General features: G+C 48.8%; 1 protein-coding gene across 1 annotated transcript in view; it reads right to left on the bottom strand.

Annotated features, from left to right (window-relative positions):
- The window catches only part of Myo5b (myosin VB), a 307,445-nt gene that overhangs the window by 51,338 nt on the left and 232,211 nt on the right, over positions 1-23,896 (bottom strand). The window contains exons 18-22 of the mRNA XM_071602835.1: positions 22,293-22,404; positions 18,438-18,649; positions 16,661-16,817; positions 15,079-15,318; positions 8,822-9,055 (exon numbers count right to left, since the gene is read on the bottom strand). Of these exons, the coding sequence (XP_071458936.1) occupies positions 8,822-9,055; positions 15,079-15,318; positions 16,661-16,817; positions 18,438-18,649; positions 22,293-22,404 (955 nt within the window). The remainder of the gene's footprint in view (positions 1-8,821; positions 9,056-15,078; positions 15,319-16,660; positions 16,818-18,437; positions 18,650-22,292; positions 22,405-23,896) is intronic.

Below are 23,896 nucleotides of genomic sequence, written 5' to 3'. Positions count from 1 at the left end.
CCAGCCCTGCCCAGATGTTAACAAGTCTGGAGCCCAGGGGTCAGGTCACTGGCTCTCTCTGCCACAGGGGCTCAAAAGACAGCCTCCTCAGAGAAGCTGTCGGGTCTGCAGGTGGCCTTGTATTAGGTTTGTTCTGTAAAGCCCCATATTGACAGGTATTGACAGGGACAATATTGACAGGACACAGTATTGACAGGGGTTTGCAAAAAGAACTCCAAGCACTTTGTCAACACTATCAAATGTCTTCAAATTTCCTAAGAGTTTTTACTCTCATTCAAAACATGGCTCAAAACTACCTACCAAGCCTTTCAAGTCCCTATTTGTTTATAGGACTAGCTAAAAGGATGCTGGTTCCCTCAACTCAGTCTCAGAAACATACTTCTGGAGGTTCTGCCCCAAGCCACAGGCATGATACTGACAGGTGTCAGAGCACATCAAAAGCCATCCAGGTCATCCTGACACTATCCGAGGTTACGAGCTACTGCTCACATCCAGCAGCCCTGCTCTCCTCATCAGTCAGCTATAAACAGGGATGCTCCTTCAAGTAGTCATGCAAAGGGGATATTTCCTCTTTACAGGAGATCAAATGAAAAAGGACACGTGCACATAGTTACAGCCGTGTTACTCTTCTTTGACAATTTATTGTCTGATAATTAATGTGACTGATGTTTTGCACTTTAGTCTCTCGCCTGACTTTGTGGTGGGGGCAGGTACAGAAGTGGCCGAGATTGAGAATGCACAAGTAGAGGAGTTGTGCCACTCAGCTCACCAGCCTACTTCTGGTCTAAGGATGACAAAGGTCATGCCACTCAGCCTTGGGCATTTTTCTGACCTGCCTTCCTGTGTCAAGAGCCTCGCTGGAGGCTGGGGATGCCAGGTGAGTAAAATTTGTAATCATGGCCCTCAGTGCCCAGCAGGGGGAGGGACAGACCACAAATGTAATGTAACTGATAAGGGATATAACCATCTCTATAAAGCAAGGTTTCTAAGCCTCACACTGTTAATTCTCTGTTGGGGGAGGGGGCTGCCCCGTGCATTACTGGATATTTGGCAGCAAACCTGGCTCCTACTCACTAGATACCAGAATACCACCCCCCACCTGTGACAACCAGACTGTCTCCAGACATTGCTCTGTGTCCCCTGACAGCAAAACTTCTCCTGTGTGAGAGGCATTCCTGTAATGCAATTCCAGGGAAAGGGAGAGGACAAGGACACATCCTGAAGCCTTCACAGGAGCTCTTTGTCAGGCTCATAAGAGGGGTGTCCCAGGACAAAGGCTTGGGGGAGTAAGCGTAGGACTCCCAGTTGCAGAGGCTGGGTTGGAGCAGGGGGAGTGGGAAAATTCATGGCTGGGTGGACTGAAGGACCATGAATCAGAATGTCTTCAAGGCGAAGGGGGAAAAGCCATCTCACAAACTTCTACTCTTACCCCCACCTGAGCAGGCCCAGCATCTCCATCCCTTCTTCCTGCCTGGGCTTTCCCCCGTTCCTCCGGCAGGTTTCAGAGAGAACCCATACTTTACAGGTTAATTTTCTCTCATTAGTTATTCCATGTATCCTCTTCTGGGAAGCCTCTTCCCATCTCTTGAGGATGTGGGGAGCTGCCATGCCCATTGGCCTACTCTCATGGAATCCATGTATCCCTCCGGAGCTCCCACCAGACTGCACTGATTCCTGGACCACCTGCTCAGCTGGACCAGAGACCTCAGCATGGACCAAGCAACCATACCACCAGGCTGTAGATCCTCAGAACCCACCCCACTGCCAGCACTGAATGCTTGCTGAATGAACACAAGAGCCTTGCAGACAGAATTAAGAGCCTGTGTTTTCCTCAGTCAACAATAAGGTCTCCCTTTTTCTTTTCTAAAACAAATGTGTTTATAATTGGCTAAAACATTTACAATAGGTTGTTTCATCAAATAACTCAATTTAGGAAACATACGAAGGAAACAATGCTCTTCAAATCCACCTAATTTTCTATCCATCAGGCTGTTCACCACTCAATGACTTTATGAGCACCTTTAAATTAGCTTGACACACAATTAAGACAGCCTTCACTTTCCTAAATAAGTAAAATTGAACTGAAAACCCTGTGGAATAAACCTCGTAATATGTGCCTCTACAAAGTAATACCTGCAGCAGAGTAATGCCCACCACACCAGTCCTGTTCCATGGCAGGAGGGTCAGATGCCAGACCTGATCCACCAGGAACAAGGCTGAACCCCCTGCCTTCGCCAAGGCCTGGGGTTTCCCAGATGCTGTGAAGCAGGCAGACCTTCCCAGGGAACAAGACTTTCCATTAACTAATTTCCAACTATCCTGACAGCTCACAAAGTAGCCCATCACTTCCTCTGAGTATTCTATACAGAGTCAAGGTCCCTCTGCAATGGAGCATGCCATTGGTCAGCACCAAACACAGGTCATTTCCACTAGATGGAACCGGAAATCTCTATCCCTATGAACACCAGCAAATACCATGGAACTTCATTGCAACAACCTGTGATCTGAGACAAGAACATAGTAAGGGAGGGTCATGTATGTTGCCTATTGTTTTTGAGCCTCATTTTTTCCTCTGGGGAGTTTGATTCAGGAATGCAGGCCATTTTAAGGCATACACCAAAGTGGCATCAAGGGATTTTCTTTCTTGCCTAAAAGAACTCTGGAGACTGGTCCACTCCCCTGATCATTAGTGAGCCTCAGGCAGAGACAATCCCACACTCAGTTCCATGCCCAGGGAGGTCAGAGAAAGCTTCCCTAGCCATATTTCCCTGGGTTGGGGCCAGGCTGTCTTCCTAGTCAGCCAGCATATGGAGAATTTTTTGGCAGGTGCAGTAGGGATGAACTTTTGCAGCCAAATGGCTCCCTTTTGGGGCTGTCAGGGATGCAAGGTGGAGTAAGACACTTCAGCCACACAGAACGAGAATGAACATAACCCTGAGCATGATGGATGGCACCTTTACTAGGCTTCAGGACTCATTAAACACTACTCTGCAGCAATTCCTTTTGGGGGGAAAGGGGGAACAAAGGAGTAGTCTTAACTCTGGCAAGCAGATTTATTTGGAATGCTGCTTCTTTAAGGTTATTTGGAATAGCTCATCAGAAGCAACACCTGGAGGACGGCGTCTTGTACCTATCGGGCTAATCCAGTCCCTATTAAGTTAAATGAATCAAATGGCACAGCCATCTGCTGAAGAACTGCCTTTGCTACTGAATCTTCAGATACAAATCTAGCGATATGCTTTTGTCTTTTCAATTGAATATTTGAACTGTAAAAAGTCAATTGCAAGATTTCTAGTGGAAAACCATTGACAATTGAGTGGACAATGCCTATCAGGAAAGGTTCATCTGTCATCTGTTCCCAGGTAGTAGAGAGTTACAGCCCCTGGCTCTTGGTAGGGACACTTCTAATCCTACAAAGTCCTGGCGAGAGAGTTACTTGCCCATTCTGAGTATAATGTAAACAACCATCAACATTCTAAATGAATGCAATGTTGGGTTATCTCATCAATGGGAAATGGAACTAAAGCAGAGAATAGAAGCAGAAAAAAATGAGTGCGCAGGAAGTACTGAACAAAATGTGAGCTGACCTGGGATACACAGCTGTTAGACACCTACACGAGTCAAGGGTGGGCTCTCACTGCTCTAGGAAAGGGAAGTATTTGGCCAGAGAGTCACAACAGGTTTCAGACCCCTGGCTCAGAAGCCCTGGTATAAGGATGGATCTCCAAGCAACGATTCGAGGAAATAAGCCAACATTTATTGAGCTCCTACTACCTCTATATCCCAGGCATTAATTTTTAAGAATACTTTTGGGGTAGGTTGTTTTTCCATGGTGTGGTGTCTGAACCCAGGGTCTCACGCATGCTAGGCGAGTACTCTACCACTGAGCTATACTCCCAGCCCCATTATTTGCTTTCGAGAAAACTAAGGCCCAGGTGCATTAGAGAACTCACCAAGTACACACAGCCAGGAAGGGGTATACACGGCTTTCCCTGAGCAGTCTGGGTGTTTCCCTAGGCTCTGAACCACTTGGCAACCTGTCTTCTGACAGTTTGGGAGGCAAAGAAGAAACAGCAATGAACAATCGAGAGTCAGCTTCACATAACTGGTTTCAACAGCAGGAGGGACCAGGAGAGAGTGCATGGAGGAGGGGAGGGGGCTGAGCTGAACCTAAGGAAGAGAGGAGGACTTTGGATCCTGAGGACAGGGGAGGAAACTCCAGGCTTGGAGGACCACAGAATGAAGATGCTGGGGAAAAAAAAAAGAATCACATAAAGATGAGACTGTCAGAACAAGAAGCCCTTGGGAGCTAAAGGTTTACACAAAGAGTGAACCAGAACACAGGCTGGAGCAGCAGCAACTCAGCAAGAACATCTTTTAGGATGGACCAAAGAGACTGGCATCAGTGAAGTCCAGCTCCTTTTTGTGGGAAAAATCCCCCTCCTTCCTGGGCCCACAAGGTTACAGAATGAACCCTCTGTTTGTACAGCAACGGGAGTGCAGGCACCCTGTTCTGAGCATTCCACTTCCTGCCTGTCCACACGCTGCACCTACCTTAAGAAGAAATTGTACAAGCACAGCCCTTGGCAGAGACGAGTCTTTAATTCTATAGACTCCTGAAGAGTTACGTGCTCATTCTCCAAGAGTAAATTTCTCTTCCAAATAAGCCCAGTGTGCAGAACAGTACCTGACACACACAGACTCTCAGTAAACACCTGTTGAAAGTCAAGTTCACCGAGAGACCTGCATTCCTGAATCAAACATTACAGGGAGGAAATGAGGCTCAAAAACAAGAGATAACACCACCCACCCCCCTTGTATTGTATTCTTGTCTCAGATCACAGGTTGTTGCAATGAAGTTCCGTGGTATTTGCTAGTGGTCATAGGAATGGAGATTTCCGGTTCCATCTAGTGGAAATGACCTGTGTTCCGTACTGACCAATGGCATGCTCCATTGCAGAGGGACTTTGACTGTGTATAGGATGCCCAGAGGAAGTGATGGGCTACTTTGTGAGCTGTAAGGATAGTTGGAAATTGGTTAATGGAAAGTCTTGTTCCCTGGGACGATCTGCCTGCTTCACAACATTAATTTTAAAACAACTAGGAATTGAAAACCAACGTTCTTTGAACATTGAGGCAACTTTGAAAACGTCTAAAACACAAACCTTCACAGTAGCCCAGGAGATGTCACCTCGATGATCTCCCATCCCCAAGCTCAAAGAACCTACTGTTGCACATGTCTGGAGGTTTCATGGGCTAATGCTGCCTGAGGTCAGAAGGTCCTTCCTGGTCTGGCCCACTGCCTCTCTGACCTCCCCCTCCTACCCTTCTCTTCCTTGCTGTTCTGCATCTAATACACTTGTCACCTGTACCTCACAACTTACCCTCTTTGCTCAGGGCCATCTCCGTGGGGACATCTTTGGCCATTACAAAGGAATCACATTCCTCCCTCCACAGGTCACTCTTTTATTTTTCCTTATAGCACATGATGGATAATCTGGGTTTGACGCCTATCTGTCTCCTCTTATCCCCCATATGTAAGCTCCCTAGGAATGAGAAGGACCTTTTTTGATTAATTTTGCCCCAGTGTGTAGAACAGTCCCTAACACAGGCAATCAGGAAACCCCTGCTGAAAGATGGCTGAATGAGACACCACAGAGATGGGTTAGGAGCCTTTCCTAATAACCATTAGCTCCTCATGAGCCAGGACCCTGTGCCACTGAGAGTACAACTTTGAGTCTTAGCTGCCACAGAAGTCCTGCTCTGTATTTTGTAGTGTAAAGAATCACCCAGGCAGATCCCTCTGCTTCCTTCTGAAAAAAATCTCAAACTTCAGTCTTACACTGGAACCACTCAAGGTAATCAAAGAACATCTGATGTCCCTGTGATTGATGACCTGATACAATGTACCACTCTCAATGCTCAGGGCCCGGGGCCTGCAAATGTCAATGGCCCCACTGTGTCAGGCAGCTGGCTGCTGGTGGCTCCACTTCACCCATCGCAACCTTGCAGCCAGCTAAGCCTCACTATGACCAAACAACCTTCAGAGCAGGTTCTGGATAATGAGCTACTGCCTGTGCGCCAAGGGCAGCCCTGGGAGCCTCCCTTTCATCAGGGACACCAAATGGCAGTCATACAAAACAGCACAGATGCATAAAAGCAGGCAGCATAGGGTTGGTGGAGGCTTCAAGAAATAACAAACAGGAAGGAGGTTAAGGGCATAGGTATGGATCATGTTGTGGAGGGGCCTAAGAAATAATTTTTTTTTTAAGTAGAAAAGGATGAGGCTGGGCTGTGACATGGGGATGCCCTGGGCTCTGAGGACACAGATATGAATTCCTTGTCCCCACAGGCCGAGGCAGTGCAGCCACGTGGCTTCCCAGTTAAAGCCATCGGGGTGGGGCTGACATGTTCCAGGATGCCAGTTCCAATACAACATTTGCTGCTTCTGCCAACAGAAACATCAAACTCATTAATTAAACATCCACCAGCAGTCATTGGCTCCCTCACTGTGCTTTGCTGGTCTCATCAATCTTGCTCAGTGCAGAGTAGGCCCCTGGATACCTCTAGGAGGAAGCCAACTGTCTGATTATTCAGCATTTGTTAAGATTGGACACAGAGCCTTTAAAAAATATGAAGCCCTGACTAGGCACAGAAACGAAGCAAATCAGCCCCTCTACCTTTCCCCAACCACCAGAATAAAAAGTTGTAGTAGACCCTCAAGAAGAAAGAATGCTTACTTTTGCCGCCCCCCACCAACAACCCCTTCCTTGGAAAGATGATCCACTTAATGGATCATGGTGGTGTCTTGAGTCTTTGCAACTTAGGTTTTGCTTCTGTGTGGAGTCAGAGAAAGGGGCTCTGCTCTTTGCCTATTGTTCTCCTTGCAGAATCCTTGCTTTCTTGCCAGTTTCAAGCTGTAATTTTATTTAAGACCTAAGCCAATATACTCCTAGGAAATAGCAATTTTTTTTTTTTTAAAAGAGAAGGCAGAAATCTGCTTTCTGTATTTTGCTCTGCCAAGGAAAATGTTCATGATACACTGTTTATGCCCCTTTGGATGGAGACCTGGATGTTTGAAAAGTGCTGGGAGTCTCCACATTGCACTGTTAAGCAGGAAACAGGGAATGCAGGGATGATGGGTCAGTGCAACCCGGGGAGACAGAGATAGGAGAGACCTTGGTTTTGTGGAGGTGAACAGACCTCCCAGGTGTCTACTCTGACTTAGATGCATGTGCAGGGAGTCGTCTTTCCTCCCAGGGTCACAAATCTCAAGTTCCCAGTTCTAATCTTGACCTCTTCTTTTTGCCTTTGGAGTCCACCTTCCTGTTTTTATTTACACAGAAGGGCTACCCACTCATCTGCTCCAAGCGTCAGCAGAGCACAAGTGCACAATCCATGGTTTGACGGTTACTGGCTTGTAGCCTGGTACCACATACTTCATCCCAAAGGAGGAAGCCCACTCCAGACCTCGTGGTGGGTAAGCTGGCAGGTGGTTTACCTGGGCAGAGGATTTTGTAATGCCTCAAAGCAACCCACTAGGAGGGTGGGCTGCCTGCACTGCCAAGCCCTGTGTCTGACATTCTTCTGGGCCAAATACCCATCTGGATCTCACTTCTGACCCTGGAAATCCCTGGCATCTGGGGGGAAGGCAAAGGCTGATGGTGCAGGAGTCATGCCTGGGGTGGGAAAATGTTGTAGACAAATCCAGCATGAGCTGGCTCTGCAGGTTTCATCTCAAATGGGAATCTGCGGTTCTCAGCTGTGAGGTTTGAGGCCAGAAAGGGAGGCAGGGTAGCAGAGGACAAAGGACTCCAAAACAGAGCTGAGGTCCTCTATTCCTTCTAGAAGCCAAACACAACCTCACAGCATCAGCCAGTGCAAGTCCAGAGGGAGCCTTAGAGATGATCTGGAAGAACTTTCATACACACAGGTAATAGAGGCCAGTGAGGTTTCCTGCACATGCTTGACCATGAGGAAGTAGGGACGAGGTCAGTATTCTGAGGCCTGCTCCAGGGCCCTCTTTGTGTCAGCTCTCAATCCACCCTAATTTTGAAATATAATGTAGGAACACTGAATCTCCCACTCCTTAGATTCCCAACCCAATGGGACTTCTCCAGTGATGAGTGCTAAGCATGTGAGTAATGTGCTATTTCCCTGTGGCCTGTAGGTCACTACAGAGATGGGGAGTCAGCAGCTGTGTCCTAAGTCCATAGAGGGCTCTCGAGTGGCACTCTGGGACTTTCCTGGTTGGAACAGGTATCTTGGGACTAGAAAAGAGATTATTTGTGTCCTGATGTTTGGGGCTGCTGGGTAGATCCTAGGAAATCTACTTCATGGGGAAGCATACCAAACAGCAGGGAAGGCTGGAACTGACTACATAAACTTGAGCAAATTCCCCAAAGCACAGTGACCTCTTATGGATGGGAAGTGACATCTAGAAGCTACCCCTAAGCCCTAGAGCAATCATGATCTCTGTAACAACTCTCTTGCCAACAGCATTAAGGTCTTAGCAGATCCAGAGAATAACTCTAGGCTGTAAGAGAGATACGTAAAGGCAGAGGTTGTGTATCCCTCTCAAGAGACACCAGGGTGTAGCCAATGGCAGAAGCTCAATCGATACTTGTTCAGTGAATGGGCACATCTGTCTGGCTTACCCAGAACCTGGCCACTTTCTGTATAAGCACAGAAAGATGGCTGGTCTGTGGGTATGAGCCCCATTAAAGCCATGGTGATTTCCCAGCTTGAAGAAGAAACGGTCTCTGAGGGGTGCTGCACTGGCCAGCCGGTCGCCAGCCCTGCCCTTCTGGCTCAGGCATACCTTTCTCAGCTCGTCCTTCTCCCTGCTGTGGGCATCCTCCAGGACCCTACGCTCCGAGTGGGCTCTCTGCAGCTCCGTGCGCAGGCTCTGCACCTCCTCCTGCAGCTGCAGGCTGGCATCGGCCACCTGGTTCTGCTGGTAATGTGCCAGCTCCCTCTTCAGCTTCTCCACCTCCATGGTGTGTATGGAGGTGACCGTGGACAGTTGCTCCGACAGGGTCTTGAACTCTTTGTTCTGTGGAGAATCAGAAAATGGGGAAAGGTAAGGAGGAGGGAAGAGAAAGACAGGGTTATTGGGCCAGGAAAGGCATAGTGAAGGCAGTAGAAAAGTACTTCCAAGGTGGAATTAAACTTCACAATCATTACATGCTCGAGTGCTCGCCTGCCATCTCCCTAACAAAACTCTACTGTGAGCCCAGGAGAAACAGAGGGAAGCAAACAATAGCAGCACTGGGATCAAAAAATAGTTCAAGGAGCTTTTATGAGCCCTCTCAGAGCTGGAGGCTGGCTGATGGCAGTTTGATTTCTCCTTTGGGTGGACAGATCCTTCCACCTGATTTGGAAGTTGCAGGAATGATGTAGCCGGCTCCCTGGATCTGCAGTCTTGGATTTTGAAGTTTCTCTGTCCTTTCACACCAAGCACTCCCGCCCTTGGACTTGCTGGCACAAAGCGCTGCAACCTAATCGCCAGCTCTGAGACAAAGGCCCCCTTTAGCATCCCTCTTCTAAGGGGCCTTGGGATCCCTCTTGCCACCTGTCAGGCTAGATTACCCGGGGTGCCTCTGAGTCGGGCGACTGATGCCTGGCAGAGCCTGCACCTGATGTGAGCCTGGCTCACTGGGTACCTGATCACCAACCCACTCACGTTTCCCTGCGTGCCTGGGACCCCGAGAACCTAGTGCAAGGGTCAAATCCAAGTGTAAATGAGGGGCAGAGTTGTGGCTGTCAGAATCGAGAGTAACAGCCCAAAGTAGTTAGTATGAAAGAGTAGTGGTGAGGAAGGAGGGCTCTCCAAATAAGCAGGCAACAGCAAATAGTCATCGATTATTCTTCATTGCTGTCCTCTGCAGGAGCATCAGGTAGAACAGATACTGGGTAAAATACCAATAAGCAAGGACAGTGGGAATCAATGATTAATTTACATCAGAAATTAGACCTCACAAAAAGCAGTGAGGAAAAGTAAAAGAAAGGCCATTGGAGCCTTTGGACTGCGGGGCTGGGGCGTCAGCAACAACTGTCCATGTGCATGCACCAGGATGGGGTCCTCAACATGGTAGGAATGCCCTGGTACAACCTGCTCCCTATGACTGGTCTGGCTGTCAGCCTCATCCTGAGGAAAAAATTGGTGTCTATTTAGGAAGACCGTCCCTGCCTAAACTACCCTCCTGGGGGTTGCCAATGGAGGTTGAGAGTCTCTGCACAGTGGGGAAGGCAGGCTGGACTAGTTCCCTCTGACCTCTACTGTTCTGGGTTGGAAATAAGGCTTAGCTAATCTGTCACCTCCAGGTGGCATGTCCTGGGTCATATCACCAAAGGTGGTAAGGATGACAGGGCTAGGGTCCCTGGTGAAGGTTGGGCATGAAGAGAGGCATGCATGTGAAGGCAGCAGGGGGCACAGGCATGCCCTGCATTGCTGTGGACCTCAGCCACATAGCCTGCCTCTGGGAGGCCCAGCTCTCCTGATCCCGACACCGCCCAAGTCCAGGCTCAAGGATGTTGGGGTGACAAGCAGCTGAGGCTGGACAGATTGCTTGGAGCCCAGCTCTATCCTTGATCCTCCAGGAATGTACACTCCAACTTCCTCGCATGTAAATGGGTGTAAACCCACCTTGGAGGCTTGTCACCAAGATGTAGGGATAAAGCACTTAGCCCGCTGCCTGGATAACATCAATACACACTGGTGATCCTCACTGGCCAGGATTCTATAAGGAGCCCCTCAGAGAGGGGCTTGCAAGGCTCATGGGTGTGCATGGGGGAGTCCCCACAGCAGAGCCAGGGAAGTTCCTTATCTCATCCCACTGCATCTGAACACAACTCCTGAGGGTTCCGAGGCTGTGTGCCTTGTATTCTGAGTGTGTCTGGCTTCTGAAAGGAAGCCCCAGGAGGGGATGGCTTCCTGTTTGTCCTCAAGCCTACAGATGGCCTGGCTGTGCACCAAGCCTAGCACCCCCTAAGCCCTCCCTGTGATGGGAGGCTAAGATCGCCAGTGCTGGTCTAGTCAGTGCCACTTGGAGACCCAGTCCTGCCCTGCACTAGTGAAGGCCTTTGCTGACATCAGGGGACAGGGCTCTGGAGAGTTCTAGGCATACACTAGTCCTCCTAGGATGTCTCAAACATCCCAAATGGATGCTCACTCTGCTACTGCTGCTACTGAAGCACACAGGTGAGATATCAGGCAAAATTTTGAAATGTCTCTGGTGATGGCAGGGCCTCTCCTGCCTGAGCAACATCTTTGTGTAATTGGAAGAAAGTACCACCCTCAAATAGGGGGACAGTTAACATATTTGTGTAATTGAAAGAAAGTACCACCCTGGGGGGGGACAGTTTCCCCTGTGGGTGGGCACAGCCCCAGAGGTACACAGCTTGGAACAAAGGATGCTACTTCCAGGACAGGCTCATGGTCAGGTAAAGAACAGCAACTGAATTTCAGCCCTACTTGTCTTAAAACCAGGCCCCTTGTTCTGTGTACAACCAGAACTGTACAGAGTGATTCCCAATAAATGCTCATAGACTTGGGTTGGCAGGGGGTGTAAGCAGATTACTGTAAGACAGTCTGCTCAGTGAAAAGCAGCATGTCCCCCACACAACAGCTATCAGTGGTGGGTGCTTGCTTCAGGCTACACATTGCACTATGCTCACATATATAACTCATTCAAGCTTCACAACAAGTCCTATTTGGTATGGATTACTAACATTGCCCCCTACTTCTGACGCAAAGATCATAAAGCTGTAACTTATAACATGCACACAGTAACTGAATACCTATTAAGTATAATGAAATCAGACTGATTCAAAGGCTGACGATCTATAGATTAGTATTTTTTTCACCCATGTAAAATGGATTTAATACCACCTTATATTTATAAGTGTATAAGAAACTTGATCCCATTTAAAAATTGTAAGTTCAACTGACCAAGTTACTCTTCATATGTGCTGATATAAAGCCAGGCTTTTGGTAAAGTTCATGGGCTCCCTCATTTTGGCTGAATAATATCACATGAGACCTATACCAGGGGCACTGTAATAAACAGTCCCAGGAAATGTCACTATTTATTGCCGAAGGCTACTATGAAAACCATGGGAGAATGTCTCAGCACCACGGACAGCTCAAATTCTCCTAACCCTCTTCTTCTCTTTCAGGGACTCTCAAAGGACTCTATGTCACTTGTTTGGGAACTTGGTGCTGAATCCGTCTTCCCTCTCCAGTTGGGGTGTAGTCTTAGGACAGGCATCTGGGATGCCACCTTAGCCTGGTTTCTCTTTCAGTCTCTGCCCTTGCCGACTCATGGCAGGGGTCAGGGTACTTGTTACAGGACTGTCTCCATTGACCTGGGCCTTGGTCCTCTTCCTCATGCTACTCTGACCAGTACCTTGGGACACCTTTGCCTTTGTCTTCCCTGACACATGCATGACTTCCTTCCAGCTTCGAACCTTGCCTATGTGTCAAGAGAGAAGCTGCCCGAATCTTTTCCAAGAATCACAAGAAAAGCAACTCATAGATTGCTGAACAGTTGGCCTCATCTGCTAATAAAACCAGCAGCTCTAGAGAGCTGGCAGTGAAGAGGATGCTGATGCCTTCTCTCACAGCAGGGTGGCAGGCACCCTGGACTCTGGGTCATCCCCTGACCCCACAGCACACACTGTAAATATCTGCCAGTCTTAAGGACAATGCTATCATATGAGCATGAACCCAAACCAAGGTTAGTGTCTCGCAGTGTGAGAGATCTAGCAATTTGGTCAGAGGTGGCAGACCATGCCCTGAAAGCAGCCCATCAGTGTCAATGCCACACAGGCTACTTACTAGCTGTATGTTACTTACATTCTCTGTGCCTCAATGTCCTCATCTTTGAAATAAATATATTAACATTGATCTCCTAGGATTGTGGTGAGGATTCACTAAGTTAGTATGTGAAAACAGTGCCCAGCACGTAGGCAATATGGGTAGACACATGAGAAAGCAAGATCTCATCGCCCCTTGTGACCACCTGTGGCATGCAGGGCACCCTGCCCAGGTGACTAATGCTTGTCAGTATTCACAGATGTTTGTTAGCAGGAAACTTAAGCCAAAAAGCTTAAAAAAATTTAAAAAAGGCCTTTTAAATTTGCTTCTCTTTGATGTTCAAACACATGGATTGTAAAATTTAGATTTATTTTTATCCTTTGAAGTTGACTTCAGCAATCAGCAAGGTCAGTGTACAGCCCTATCTGGAACCTGAGGGTCAGAGTGGCCAGCAAGCACACAGGGATCCTGGCAGAGGCAGCATCAAAGCCTCCACGTCCCTCTAAGTGTACTTTGCCCAGAAGGTCAGCTGGGCAAACCGGGACTACTCCATGCCTTTTCTGGCCAGTCATCAACAACCCTTTCATTATCAAGCAAAACCAAAAGCCTGGTGTTCTTTGCACTTGTTTAATCCACATGGCCAGGGCCAGAGACCAGACCCTCTCCTCTGAGCAGGTGGGACTTCTTCCCTCACCTGGCCAATTGCTGCAGGCTGACCAGGAGCAGGGATCAAATGTAGCCCATCCTATACCTGGGCCTTCTGCCTTGATTCCTTACTAAGGAGCCAAGTGGAACAGGTACCTTGGAGAACCTAAACACAGAAAAGCACAGCCCTGGGGTAACACCTCTTCTCAGAAACCTGAAACACAGCACTGTCATCTAGGCACTGCATTGGGACAGCTGGTTTAGGTATAAAATGGCTTACTTATATTCCTGTTATTGGGGTCACAATAAGTTTTAGAAGTGTCCAGTATAGGATAGGTGCAGTAAAACCAAGTCACCTCCAAGGCCATGGCTGGTGGCCCCAACTTAGTTTCTTTCTTCAGACCCCTACAGCATCACACTATGTCCTTTTCCTCTCCCAGCAGTAGTGAAACCCTCCAGGGTGCTACAAGAGCCTGGGCCTGGGGTCACCTTGACACCCTGCAGGAGCCAGGTGATGGTGAGCCTCTTTTCCATACTCAGCAATGACTATAGGAGGAAAGAACCGATGACAGTGTTTGCAGTTAAAAAAAAAACTAGCATTGCCCTCATCATGGCTGTGAGCAGAACCTAGGTTGTAATACCTCCTAATTCTGTGGCCTGATCTGCAATTTCCCCACCTGTGAAATGACCTCAAGTGAAGTGAGGAGTCAATGAGTGAATACAGAGCACGCATCACAGACTGGCACAAGTGGTACCCAGCAAGTCATGATGGGGAGCCATGCCATGGGTCCTAATGCAGGAAGATTCTTTCCCATAGCACAGCATTCCACTTGTGCCAAAGTTATCCCTCGTCCACCTGAATCAAGGAGTTAGAGGGGAAGGAGGACAGACCACTTGAGCCACCCGAGAGTGGGTGTGTGCGTGTGCAAGCCTCATTCCAACCTGGATTTCGCCCAGGTGTATCTGCCCCCCCCAGGAGCATGTCCTGTGTTTGCCTTGAATCCCTCTTAGTACCACGCCCAGCACCCTTCCTGCAGGCTAACAATTCCTTGTTTGTTCAGCTGATGTGGGAAAGTGGCTTAAGCTTTCCTTAAGCAAAGAAGCTAAAACCTCCTGAAAGCAGTGGTTATTTTCTGGAGTTGGGAGGACTCCAGGGCAGAATCCTGCTTGCAGCATTGCCAGTTCCTAGAGACTACCTGCTTTCCTTGGCTCCCGGCCTCCATTGCCCCTCTCCATATTTCCTCCCCTCAGTCTCACCACCCATCCTTCCTCCTCTCTAAGGACAATTGTGCTCACATCAGCCCACCGGGAAAATCTAGAATCATTTCCCTATTGCAAGATCCTTAGGTCATTCACATCTGAGCAGCCCTTTTGCTCTGTGAAGCAACATTCACAGATCCCAGGGGTTTAGATGTGTGCATCTTTGGGAGGCCATTGTTCTGCCTGCCATGGTCAGGAACTGTTCTTACTGGTGGGGAGATACCTCGAGGACTTCTAGGCTTCCTCAAGTCTCTGGCACATGTCATTTCCTGAGGAAGCTACGGGTCTCTCTCAAATATACCCTTGGTGCCCCACCCATCCTGACAACGGAGAAGGGAGCTCCTCACACTGACCTGGTCATCGATCTTCCGCTGCAGCTGGACCACCTTGTTCTCCATGCCCACATTGAGGCGTTTCAGGTGCTCTGCTGAGCGGGCCTCGATCTTGAGGGCCTTCAGTTCCTGCTTGGCCTTGAGCCTCCGGAAGGCACACTGGATGACGATGGCTGCAGCCCGCAGCCGCTGGAAATGCCTGCGTGCCATCCACCCCCGGGCGTGCTTCTGGATGATGGTGGCCTTGTGCTCCATGAGGACCTGGAGGGGAATGGCAGGCACACACCCCCTGTGGGTTTGTACCACAGGACAGAAGCAAGGGAAGCTCATGGAACCACCTGGATGATGAGGCTGAGGGGACAGGCCCCCAGCGTCTAAGGTATTGATGGCTGTTTTATGAATGAATTGTAGCCAGGCTCTGCAGCCCAAGTACCCAAGGGAATCAGCTGTCAGACTCTTATTTTAGCTTTATTGTGCTTTCTGTTTCCCTGCCTAGGGAGCCACAGTCTAAAAACCTCACCATTTGGGGGATTTAATGATTAGCCTATTGATCTCTCCCCATTTGACAGATGCAGATCCCGTCCTGGTGCAGGGGAACTAGAAGATAGAGTGTACCGTCCAGTGAGAGGTCCCAAAAGGTTATAAGTTATCTGGCTTATAAGTTAACTGCACATGAGTTAGTTTTTCTAACAAGTTAAAAGCCACTCAGAAAATCAAAGCATCAATGTTCTTGCCTTAATACCCTATAAAATATTGAGTTTACATACCCCGTGTCACAGCTGCAAGACACTCAGTGCTTGCTCCTTGCACGTGCTGCCCCCTACTGGTTACCTAAAAAATGTCACCTGCCCCTATCACAGATGCATCATTACACCATTATCAGTCACTCCAGAAGTCACGGAACCTTCTCCCATTGGCCTGGGACTCCATTATACCAGGTGCATCCACCATCACAGGGTCATGCTTGTTCTGTCATCACTGATTCAGTGTTTTAGGTTTATCATTTAGGAAAAAAAAACCCTCACACCTCTGATCATAGAAAGCACAAATATTCATTTTTAGGAAACAAACATCTCGGGCACCTGCTTCCAACTTGACTTTCCCATTAGCATCGTGCTTTCAGCTGCACAGTTTTCTGGCTGAAGGAACGTGCTGATTGAGAGCTTCTGAACCCAGGATTTCAGCCTCGATGGAGTAACGCAAAGAGCAATGGCCCAGCAGGGAGGTGACAGCGGCCCTCCCCTGGCCTCACCTCAGCAGGCCTCAGGCCTCTAATCTAGAAAGGGCTCAGTCTGCTGGGGCCTAGTACCACCCCCTGTTCAAGTCTGAACAAGCTAGGTCAGTCACCAGGCTCTGCCGCTGGCTCACAGGTGCCCCGAGGCAGGAGACTGAGCTCCTCTGGGCAGCTTAGGGGTCAAGGGGGAAGGCCATCACACCACCTTCCCTCTTTGCAGGACTTCGGGAAGGATTTGGTAAGAGCAGACATGTGAAGTGAGAGATTCAGAAAAAAGTTAGTAGCAGCCAACAAATGTTCCTGTGGGTGACACTCACTGCTGCTGTAGGCGGGACTCTATCTGTTGAGTCCCTCAGGGTGGCCACCTACCTGGCGGTAGATTCTGCGCACGAACGTGGCCCGAGCAAAGGCCTGGATGACGATGGCAGCCCTGCGCACCCTCTGGTAAGCCAGGCGGGCTCTCCGCATGCGGTACTGCTTCTGGAGCACCACTGCTGCCCGAGTCCTTCGCAGGTGCTCGGCCAGCCTGTCGGCGGGAGAGGGTGAGTAGCATCAGGGAGAGCACGCTGGCCAGCTGGCACCGAGGCCCCTGAGGTGTCTGCAAAGGAAGCTCCTCCCTACCATGGTCCTACCGGGACAGCTCTCACTGTCCTTCACAAACACAGCACTTAATCCATAGGCTCAGAACTGTAGGGTTCCCTTTCTTCTTGGGGTTCCCAAAAGACTTCCCACCAGCATTGGCCTTGGTCTGAGTCTGACCTCCTCTGTGATCCTTACCCGACTACTCTCAGCTCCTGGGCAGTCCCCTGCAACACACCCTTGGTGCTCCCCATCCTCCATGCATTTACATTGCTGCCTGTGCCTCTCCAGGCTTGGGGATGCCCAGGTTTACATCTCAATCATTCTGCACCCCTAGATCTAGTTCAGGGCCCCCCAAAGCAGGCAGTAAGCAAATATCTGCTGAATGACTGAATCTCCTCAGGCCCCCACCTCTCCTCCCCATTTTCTCATCTCCCTAGGCCCTTTCCCCTGGAAGCCCTATGAGCATCTCTCCTTTCTTTCATCCCTGCATTCCCCATCTCATTTCCCAAATAAAACAGCCAGGTTGATGCCTCCCATCCTTAAGAATCTTATTCTGCTCCAGGCTCACAGCAAGTGTTCAGCCCAAGGTCCACAATGTCCCATGCTAGAAAGATCCTTAGAAATCATTTAGCACAACCTCAGAAGAACCATCCAGGCCAGATGCTCATACTTGGTGAAATGCACAATTCCCTAGTGCAGCTCCCTGTGCTTGCTTTCCTCAGATATGTGCCCCTGGATTACAGGCTTTCTGCAGGGAGAATTCAGGTCAGGTCTGTTACACTCCTGCACACGTGCTCTCTAGCAGAGATGGCTGAGCAGCCACTTGAAACTTTGACTCTCAAACACAAGACTTTGGGGCAATTACTGTTACTTCTCTAGAGAAAATTCTTAGAGAAGGTGCTGGCAGTGGATCCACCTGTGAAGGCCCGGGGTATCCCAGGAGAGTCTGTGGAGGGGCCTAAGATATAGCTTACAGGAGGCCATGCCTGCCTCAGTGGACAGGAGAAGGAACAGTGAAAGCAGTTTCCTCTGCGTGGTATCAGGCTGGCATAAATGTTGGGCAGGGGAGCCCAACTGTCATCTTGGCAAAGAGCCACTGTGGTTGGGCAAGTCATACCCTGTCTGTACTGGATCAGTGCAGCAACTCATAAAATGTCCTCCTAGGACCTTCCCAGACTAATTACAAACTCCAAGGATTCCAAAAGTTCCTGGTACACAGAGTGAGGTTACGTGTAAGTGTACTGTGATGGAAGGGGTAGATTCTAGGTGTAAGTTTCTTTTTCTTATTATTTTTACTGTAGGGTTTAGGTAAAGAGGAAGTGATTTGTACAAAAACTAGGTTCTAGGCTGGTGTTGGTGGGATGGGGGCAGTTGGGGGGCACCTGACTTGGGAACTAGACCAAATTCCTGAGGTGAGAAGGCATTAGAGGGATGCTCTCCCACTGGGACAGAGCCCAGGAACAGACAGGGCTCCACAGAACCTGCTTTAATTATGGACAAGAGGTCACCTAGCTGAGAGGCAGTTGCCCTCTTCCCTGCCCCAGATATACCTGGGCTTGCTCACCTGCGGGCCAGGTATCCTCGGCAGTACCTCTGCAGGGTTAAGGTGGCCCTCTTCAACCTGCGGTACTTCACCTTCTGCAGCCAGCCCCGGACGGTTTTCTGGATCATGATGGTGGCTGCTCGGAACCTGTCGGCCCGCAGTTTCTCTAGGTAGGCCACTTGGCCTGCCCGGAAGAAGATCTTGGTGCGGCCAAACTGGAACTTGTCGGGATCCTTCATGGGGAAGGGAGAAGAGCTGGCTGGTCATCAGTGAGCAGTGTGGCAGCCTGCCCCATGCCACCCAGTTCTTCCCACTAGATCTCAAGTGGCCCTCCAATGTGGGTGTACACACACAGAGCACTCATTCGACAATGGGTCCACCCTACATAACAGGCGCTGGGCGAGTCACCCAGGATGGGCTATAAAGATGCCTGCCTGGAGAAGCATGGGCAACAGAGAAGCCAACAAGCCACTCCCTGCTTTCAGACAGTGATAGTATCAGGGAGAAAGTCAAACAGGGGGTGTTTAAAAATGATGCCGAAGACAGGCCCCTCGGGAGGTGCTCTTTGAGCAAAGATCTGAATGGACCCAAGTGGGCAGCCATAGAGAAGTAGCAAAGAGGAACTCTTCAAAGGAGCAGGGCAGATGCTCACACCCTGTGCTGGTAACAACCCAGGCATGTTGAGGAACGAGAGCCAGGACGGCTAAGCATGGGCGCTGAAGGTGGATGGATGTGAGGAACCAGTCATGAAAGGCCTGGCAAGTCTGGTACAAAGTTGGGATGGGAGCCATGTGTTGGGGGTTCTGAGCAAAGCACTGGCCTTATCTGGTCAACGTTTTAAAGATTATCTTTAAATGGCTGCAGTTGTACACAAATTACAGAGTATAAATAATCACCAAATAAAACTGGTTTTTGAACATGTAATGACTATCTTAATTATATCTATTAAGTTGAAATTAGTTGCCCTTCCCTGCATTCACCCCAGTGGATGAGAAAAGATGACCAGAGGGCTGTGGATAAACCTGGAGAAGAACACTGAGAAAGTTAATCCATGAAGTCCTGAAGCTCTGCAAATCCACTGCCATCCCACATGCTCACTGGCATGAAGCCCATGGCAAGATGAGGGACTGAGCCAAAGTCTGTGGAGGACACACAAGAATGTGCTTCACACTGGCAAATGGCTCTGAAGGAATGCTGGGCCATCATTCATGGGCTAATCCCTATGCAGGTGACAGGAATGGGTTCCACGCTGGGAAGGCAGCATTGCTTAGATTGCCTGAGCTTGAGACACAGTTCCAGCTGGGGTATCACTGGTTGTTTTCTCCATGGGCCTGGCTGCAGGTGAGGTGGGGCCTGGGTTGGTTCTCATGCCTGTGTCTGCTTGGGGCCACACCTCCAGTGGGCCTGTAGCTCATACTGAGACACAGGGCTGGATGGGCCAGGAAGCTTCCAGGCAGCAGATGCCATGCTTTGATTGCTACCCTGTGTGGGGAGAGTCCTGCTCCGCAAGAGGGGTCAGAATCGGGGACAAGCTCAGCTACTTGGTTTCAGCAGAATGAGAGAAGGGGGGGTGGTTGCTGAATCCCAGGAAACATAGCATGCATGCTTCATTTGTTATTCTGGAAATAAATAGGAAGGGGTGATTTGGCCTTCACCAACAGGACAGTTAGGGGATCCCACCTGCTCCAGTCACCCAGCAGCCTGTTCTTCATACTCTTCTTTCCCCATGCATCTCTAATACACCCAAGTGCCTCTAATCCCCAGAATTTACTATTCTGTTAGCATATTATTGGATCAAACATCTTGTGTTAATTTTTATCTAAGATTCAGACTGAGGGAGCTGAAAACAACCTTAGTGATCCATTCCAAGCCATCCTGTTGCTTCACAGATAAAGCTGCACCTTCCTCACGAGATGAGCCATTACTGCAGGATTCTAATCATGATGGGCTCATCTAGTTAGTCCCGCACAGCCACCAGCGCCAACTCATACTTCCTGTGACAACCAGGAATCATGGTAGGAACACAGCCACAGTAAGAGCCTTGCCATTTTCCCATTTGCAGTCTTGGGAAATGACAGACAAACCTTCAATTGCAACATGAGGGCATAAAGGCAATAAAGTCAGACAGGCATCAAGCACTGCTGGCCCATAGAACATAGAGTAGCTAACTCCCCCCTGAGGCCAGGAATGGACTTCTCAGACCAGGAAGTATCTTAGAGCTCAGTTTGGGAGGAGAACCTGGGCAGGCAGGCAATAGAAAAAGCACTCCAGGCAGAGGAAACAGCATGTACTCATTAATTTGCCTTTAGGCAAGTCATTTGTGTGTTCATCCCACAAATGTTTGGTGGGTTCCCTGTGTCATACCAAGTGCTTGTAAGTAGGGGGGAGCGTCAATGCAGAGACAGTTCCCCTGAAGGGAAGGCTGCATGCACCCGAAACATGGGATAGCAAGGACATGGGCCCCAAGAGTGACATGAAGGGCTATAGGCAAGTGCTGGGTCCAGGACAGCAGGAGAGCAGGGTCAGCCATGAAGCTAAGCACCAGGAAGTGGGCAGGCTACTCCTCATCTGTGAAGAGGCAGCTGTGCCCAGCAAGGCCCAGTGGTCTAAGTGCATCAAGGAGTCAGGCCCCAGGCAGTCCCATTAGCAGGAGGGGAGCATGGTATAGGTGTGTGTCCCTTTAGGAATAAGAGGTTCTGCTAATAACCTTGGAGAAATCCAGGAAAGAGGGAGAGAAGGCAGCTATGACCTGGGGAAGAGAAGGCAGCCACATGGTAGAGGAATCCTTGGCAGTCCTGGACTGCACACTGAGAGGCCAGCTCTGGTACCAGTGAGGAGGAAGACTCCTACCATGTTAACCAAGGTCAGCCGACCTGAACAGATTGATCTCACCCATGAGAAAAGAGATGTTCAAATAGACACTGACAAATGAAACACGGCCAAAACTTCAGCTAACCAGAATCTGACTAAACAACCCTCAATTAACCAGGCTGTTATCTTCTTTTTTTTAAAGGGTGGGGGTGGCAAAGGTGAATGGTATTTGGGCTCTATCTTTTTAAAATGGTGCTTAAAAACATATTCATTTAGTACGGTATTCTGCACTGTCTGTCCAAAGCTACAAACTTGAGTAGCTAAAATGATGTTAAGATGAATATATTTATGAAATAAAACACAAACTTAACTCCTAATCATATGACGATAAACCATCCCGTGTGAGATTTTCTAGCAAAATACTTGACATTTTTAAAATTTTTGAGGTAATTATTTTACCACCTTTTTAAAAGGAAGATTCTTGACATGATTTAACACTTTAACAAAACATTATCACACTCTTCTAGTGTTTCTGAATTTTCTTGAACTATTGAAATGTTTAACAATTTTCCTCTATTAATTCTCTTTCATAGTTCTCCCGTCTCAACTGTCAGGTGTGATTTCAGGTTATTTAAAAAAAACCACACACACACACACACAAATTCCTTTACTTTATGTGAAACAAGTATCTGAGGACGATCTGAGGCTGGCTATGCAATGACAAATAAAAACAGCTTTTTCCCTCTGCTGACCTGGGCTCCAGATCTGAGACCCCACCAGGTGTACATGAGCCCAGCTATGGAGGAGCCAGAGACGGCAGCCAGGGGGAGTCTCCTTGTGCCTCCAGTGAGCTGTACCAACAACTACATTTTCCTGTGTACCGAGACATGAAAAGCCTAGCAGATCCTCTCTATGGGTGAAGAGGCTGTTTTTTTCTCCATGTAGGAAAATCCACTAAACATCTCCAACAGGAGTTCCAAGGAGGATGAAGGAAAAAGCAGCAGGTAACCCCCACCCTCTCTTCTCAGGGTCTCCTGGTCATACTGTCCCTGGAGCCCAGCTCACCTTGACGAGGCTCTCCAGGACAGACCTGCAGATGGCCTTCTTGTCTGTGTTGGCAAGCTCCCTCTTCTTCACCAGCACTCGGTAGCGGTTGAAGAAGTCATGGTAGGTCCACCTGGAGAGCGAGCAAAGGTGTGTCAGGTGACAAGTCCTTGCCTCTGGGCCACATAGGGGTCATGGGTGATCTCAGATGCCATCTCATAAGGTCAAAATCATTCTCATGGGAGCAAAAACCAGTCCCAGGAGAGTTTGGTCCACCTACAGCCCTTTGAGGATTTCAGTGTTGTGATTCTTGGAGTTAGGGCTGGAGCACTAGGGGTTAAGAATGCGTCTGGTTAAGTACAAGCAGGGTCTCCACCAAAGCACGTGGAATTCCCTCCCCTGCAACTGCTATCAGAGGCACATGGTCACAGCTTTGCTTTTAGAACATTGGCTTTCTTCTTATAGAATGGATGCTGTTCATTATAAACATTTTTTAATACAGAAAAGTATACACTAGCAAATAACAAGCACCCATGTCCTAATCCCTAGGGATAAATTTATTCATATTTGAATAAGTTTAGGAGGAGACATTTTTCTCCCCAGTTGATTTTGCTCACAATTCCTTTTTTCTCCTTACTATAGTGCCCTATAAAGATAGCACCCAGCACGTCACACAACTGGAGAGACTTATAATCCACTATTTATGCAAGGAAGCAGTGTTGTGTGTTCTGGCAGAGTGTCTTTAAGAGGGCCTTAAGTTTGTCCTTCTGCCTCTGATTTCTATATTAACGAATGCAGTCCTCACTATTCCCTTAGCAGGGCCAATTTGCTCATGAGAACAGCCAGGGATCGCAGCATGCCCCCAGCTCAATTCCATAACCATTTTCAGAGATGCTTGCAAGTTTGTAACTGCACACCGAGTCAACCCACTCTTGCCTGGAAGGACAGTTTGTCTATGTCCCTCCAAAAGTCAATACAGTGCACCCCCACCCTTTGCTACATCCTTGTCCCCTGGGGGTGCAGCCAGCCCTGGCTCTCATCTTCAGAGGCATCAAGAGGACTGACATGCCTGGTGTCCAGGGGCACTTGCTGTGTGCACCTCCTCTGGGAGTCAACAGGTGTTGTGCGATTCCATCACTGGGGCCTTGCTAGGGGACCAGCACAGCTCAGGTTGGTTCATTAACACTAAGATGTCACTAGAATGTCAGCAGGTTGTATCCCTTTCCCTGGGGTTCTTGGCCTTTAAAGGGAGTCCTTTGGAGACTCTCTAGAGAAATGTGCTGCTTAGTGTCAGGACCCCTGAGAACTCTTCTGCTTCAACTCCAGGATCTCATGACAGCCTGGGCCGCAAAGGAAAATGGAGGCTGAGCTCCCTGCTCTTTCCCCTCCACCTTCCTCCATCATGGTTACCTTCCTTGGTTTGGTAGAAGATTGCTAACATAGCCGTGGGTCTCTCAGAAGGGGCGAGTAGAAAATAACATTTTTCCTCATCTTTCTAATCTTTTTTCTTCTATGTAGCATGGTTAGTTAGAGATTGCTTCTTTTAATAAAAGCTTTTGTAAGCTAGCACTTACCATAAAATTTGGCCTTTTAGCGTGTCCAATTCAGTAATTTTTAATACATTT

Source organism: Marmota flaviventris, chromosome 16, assembly GCF_047511675.1.
Source record: "Marmota flaviventris isolate mMarFla1 chromosome 16, mMarFla1.hap1, whole genome shotgun sequence".
Lineage (NCBI taxonomy): Eukaryota > Metazoa > Chordata > Mammalia > Rodentia > Sciuridae > Marmota > Marmota flaviventris.
This window is presented reverse-complemented; position numbering and strand designations above follow the sequence as displayed.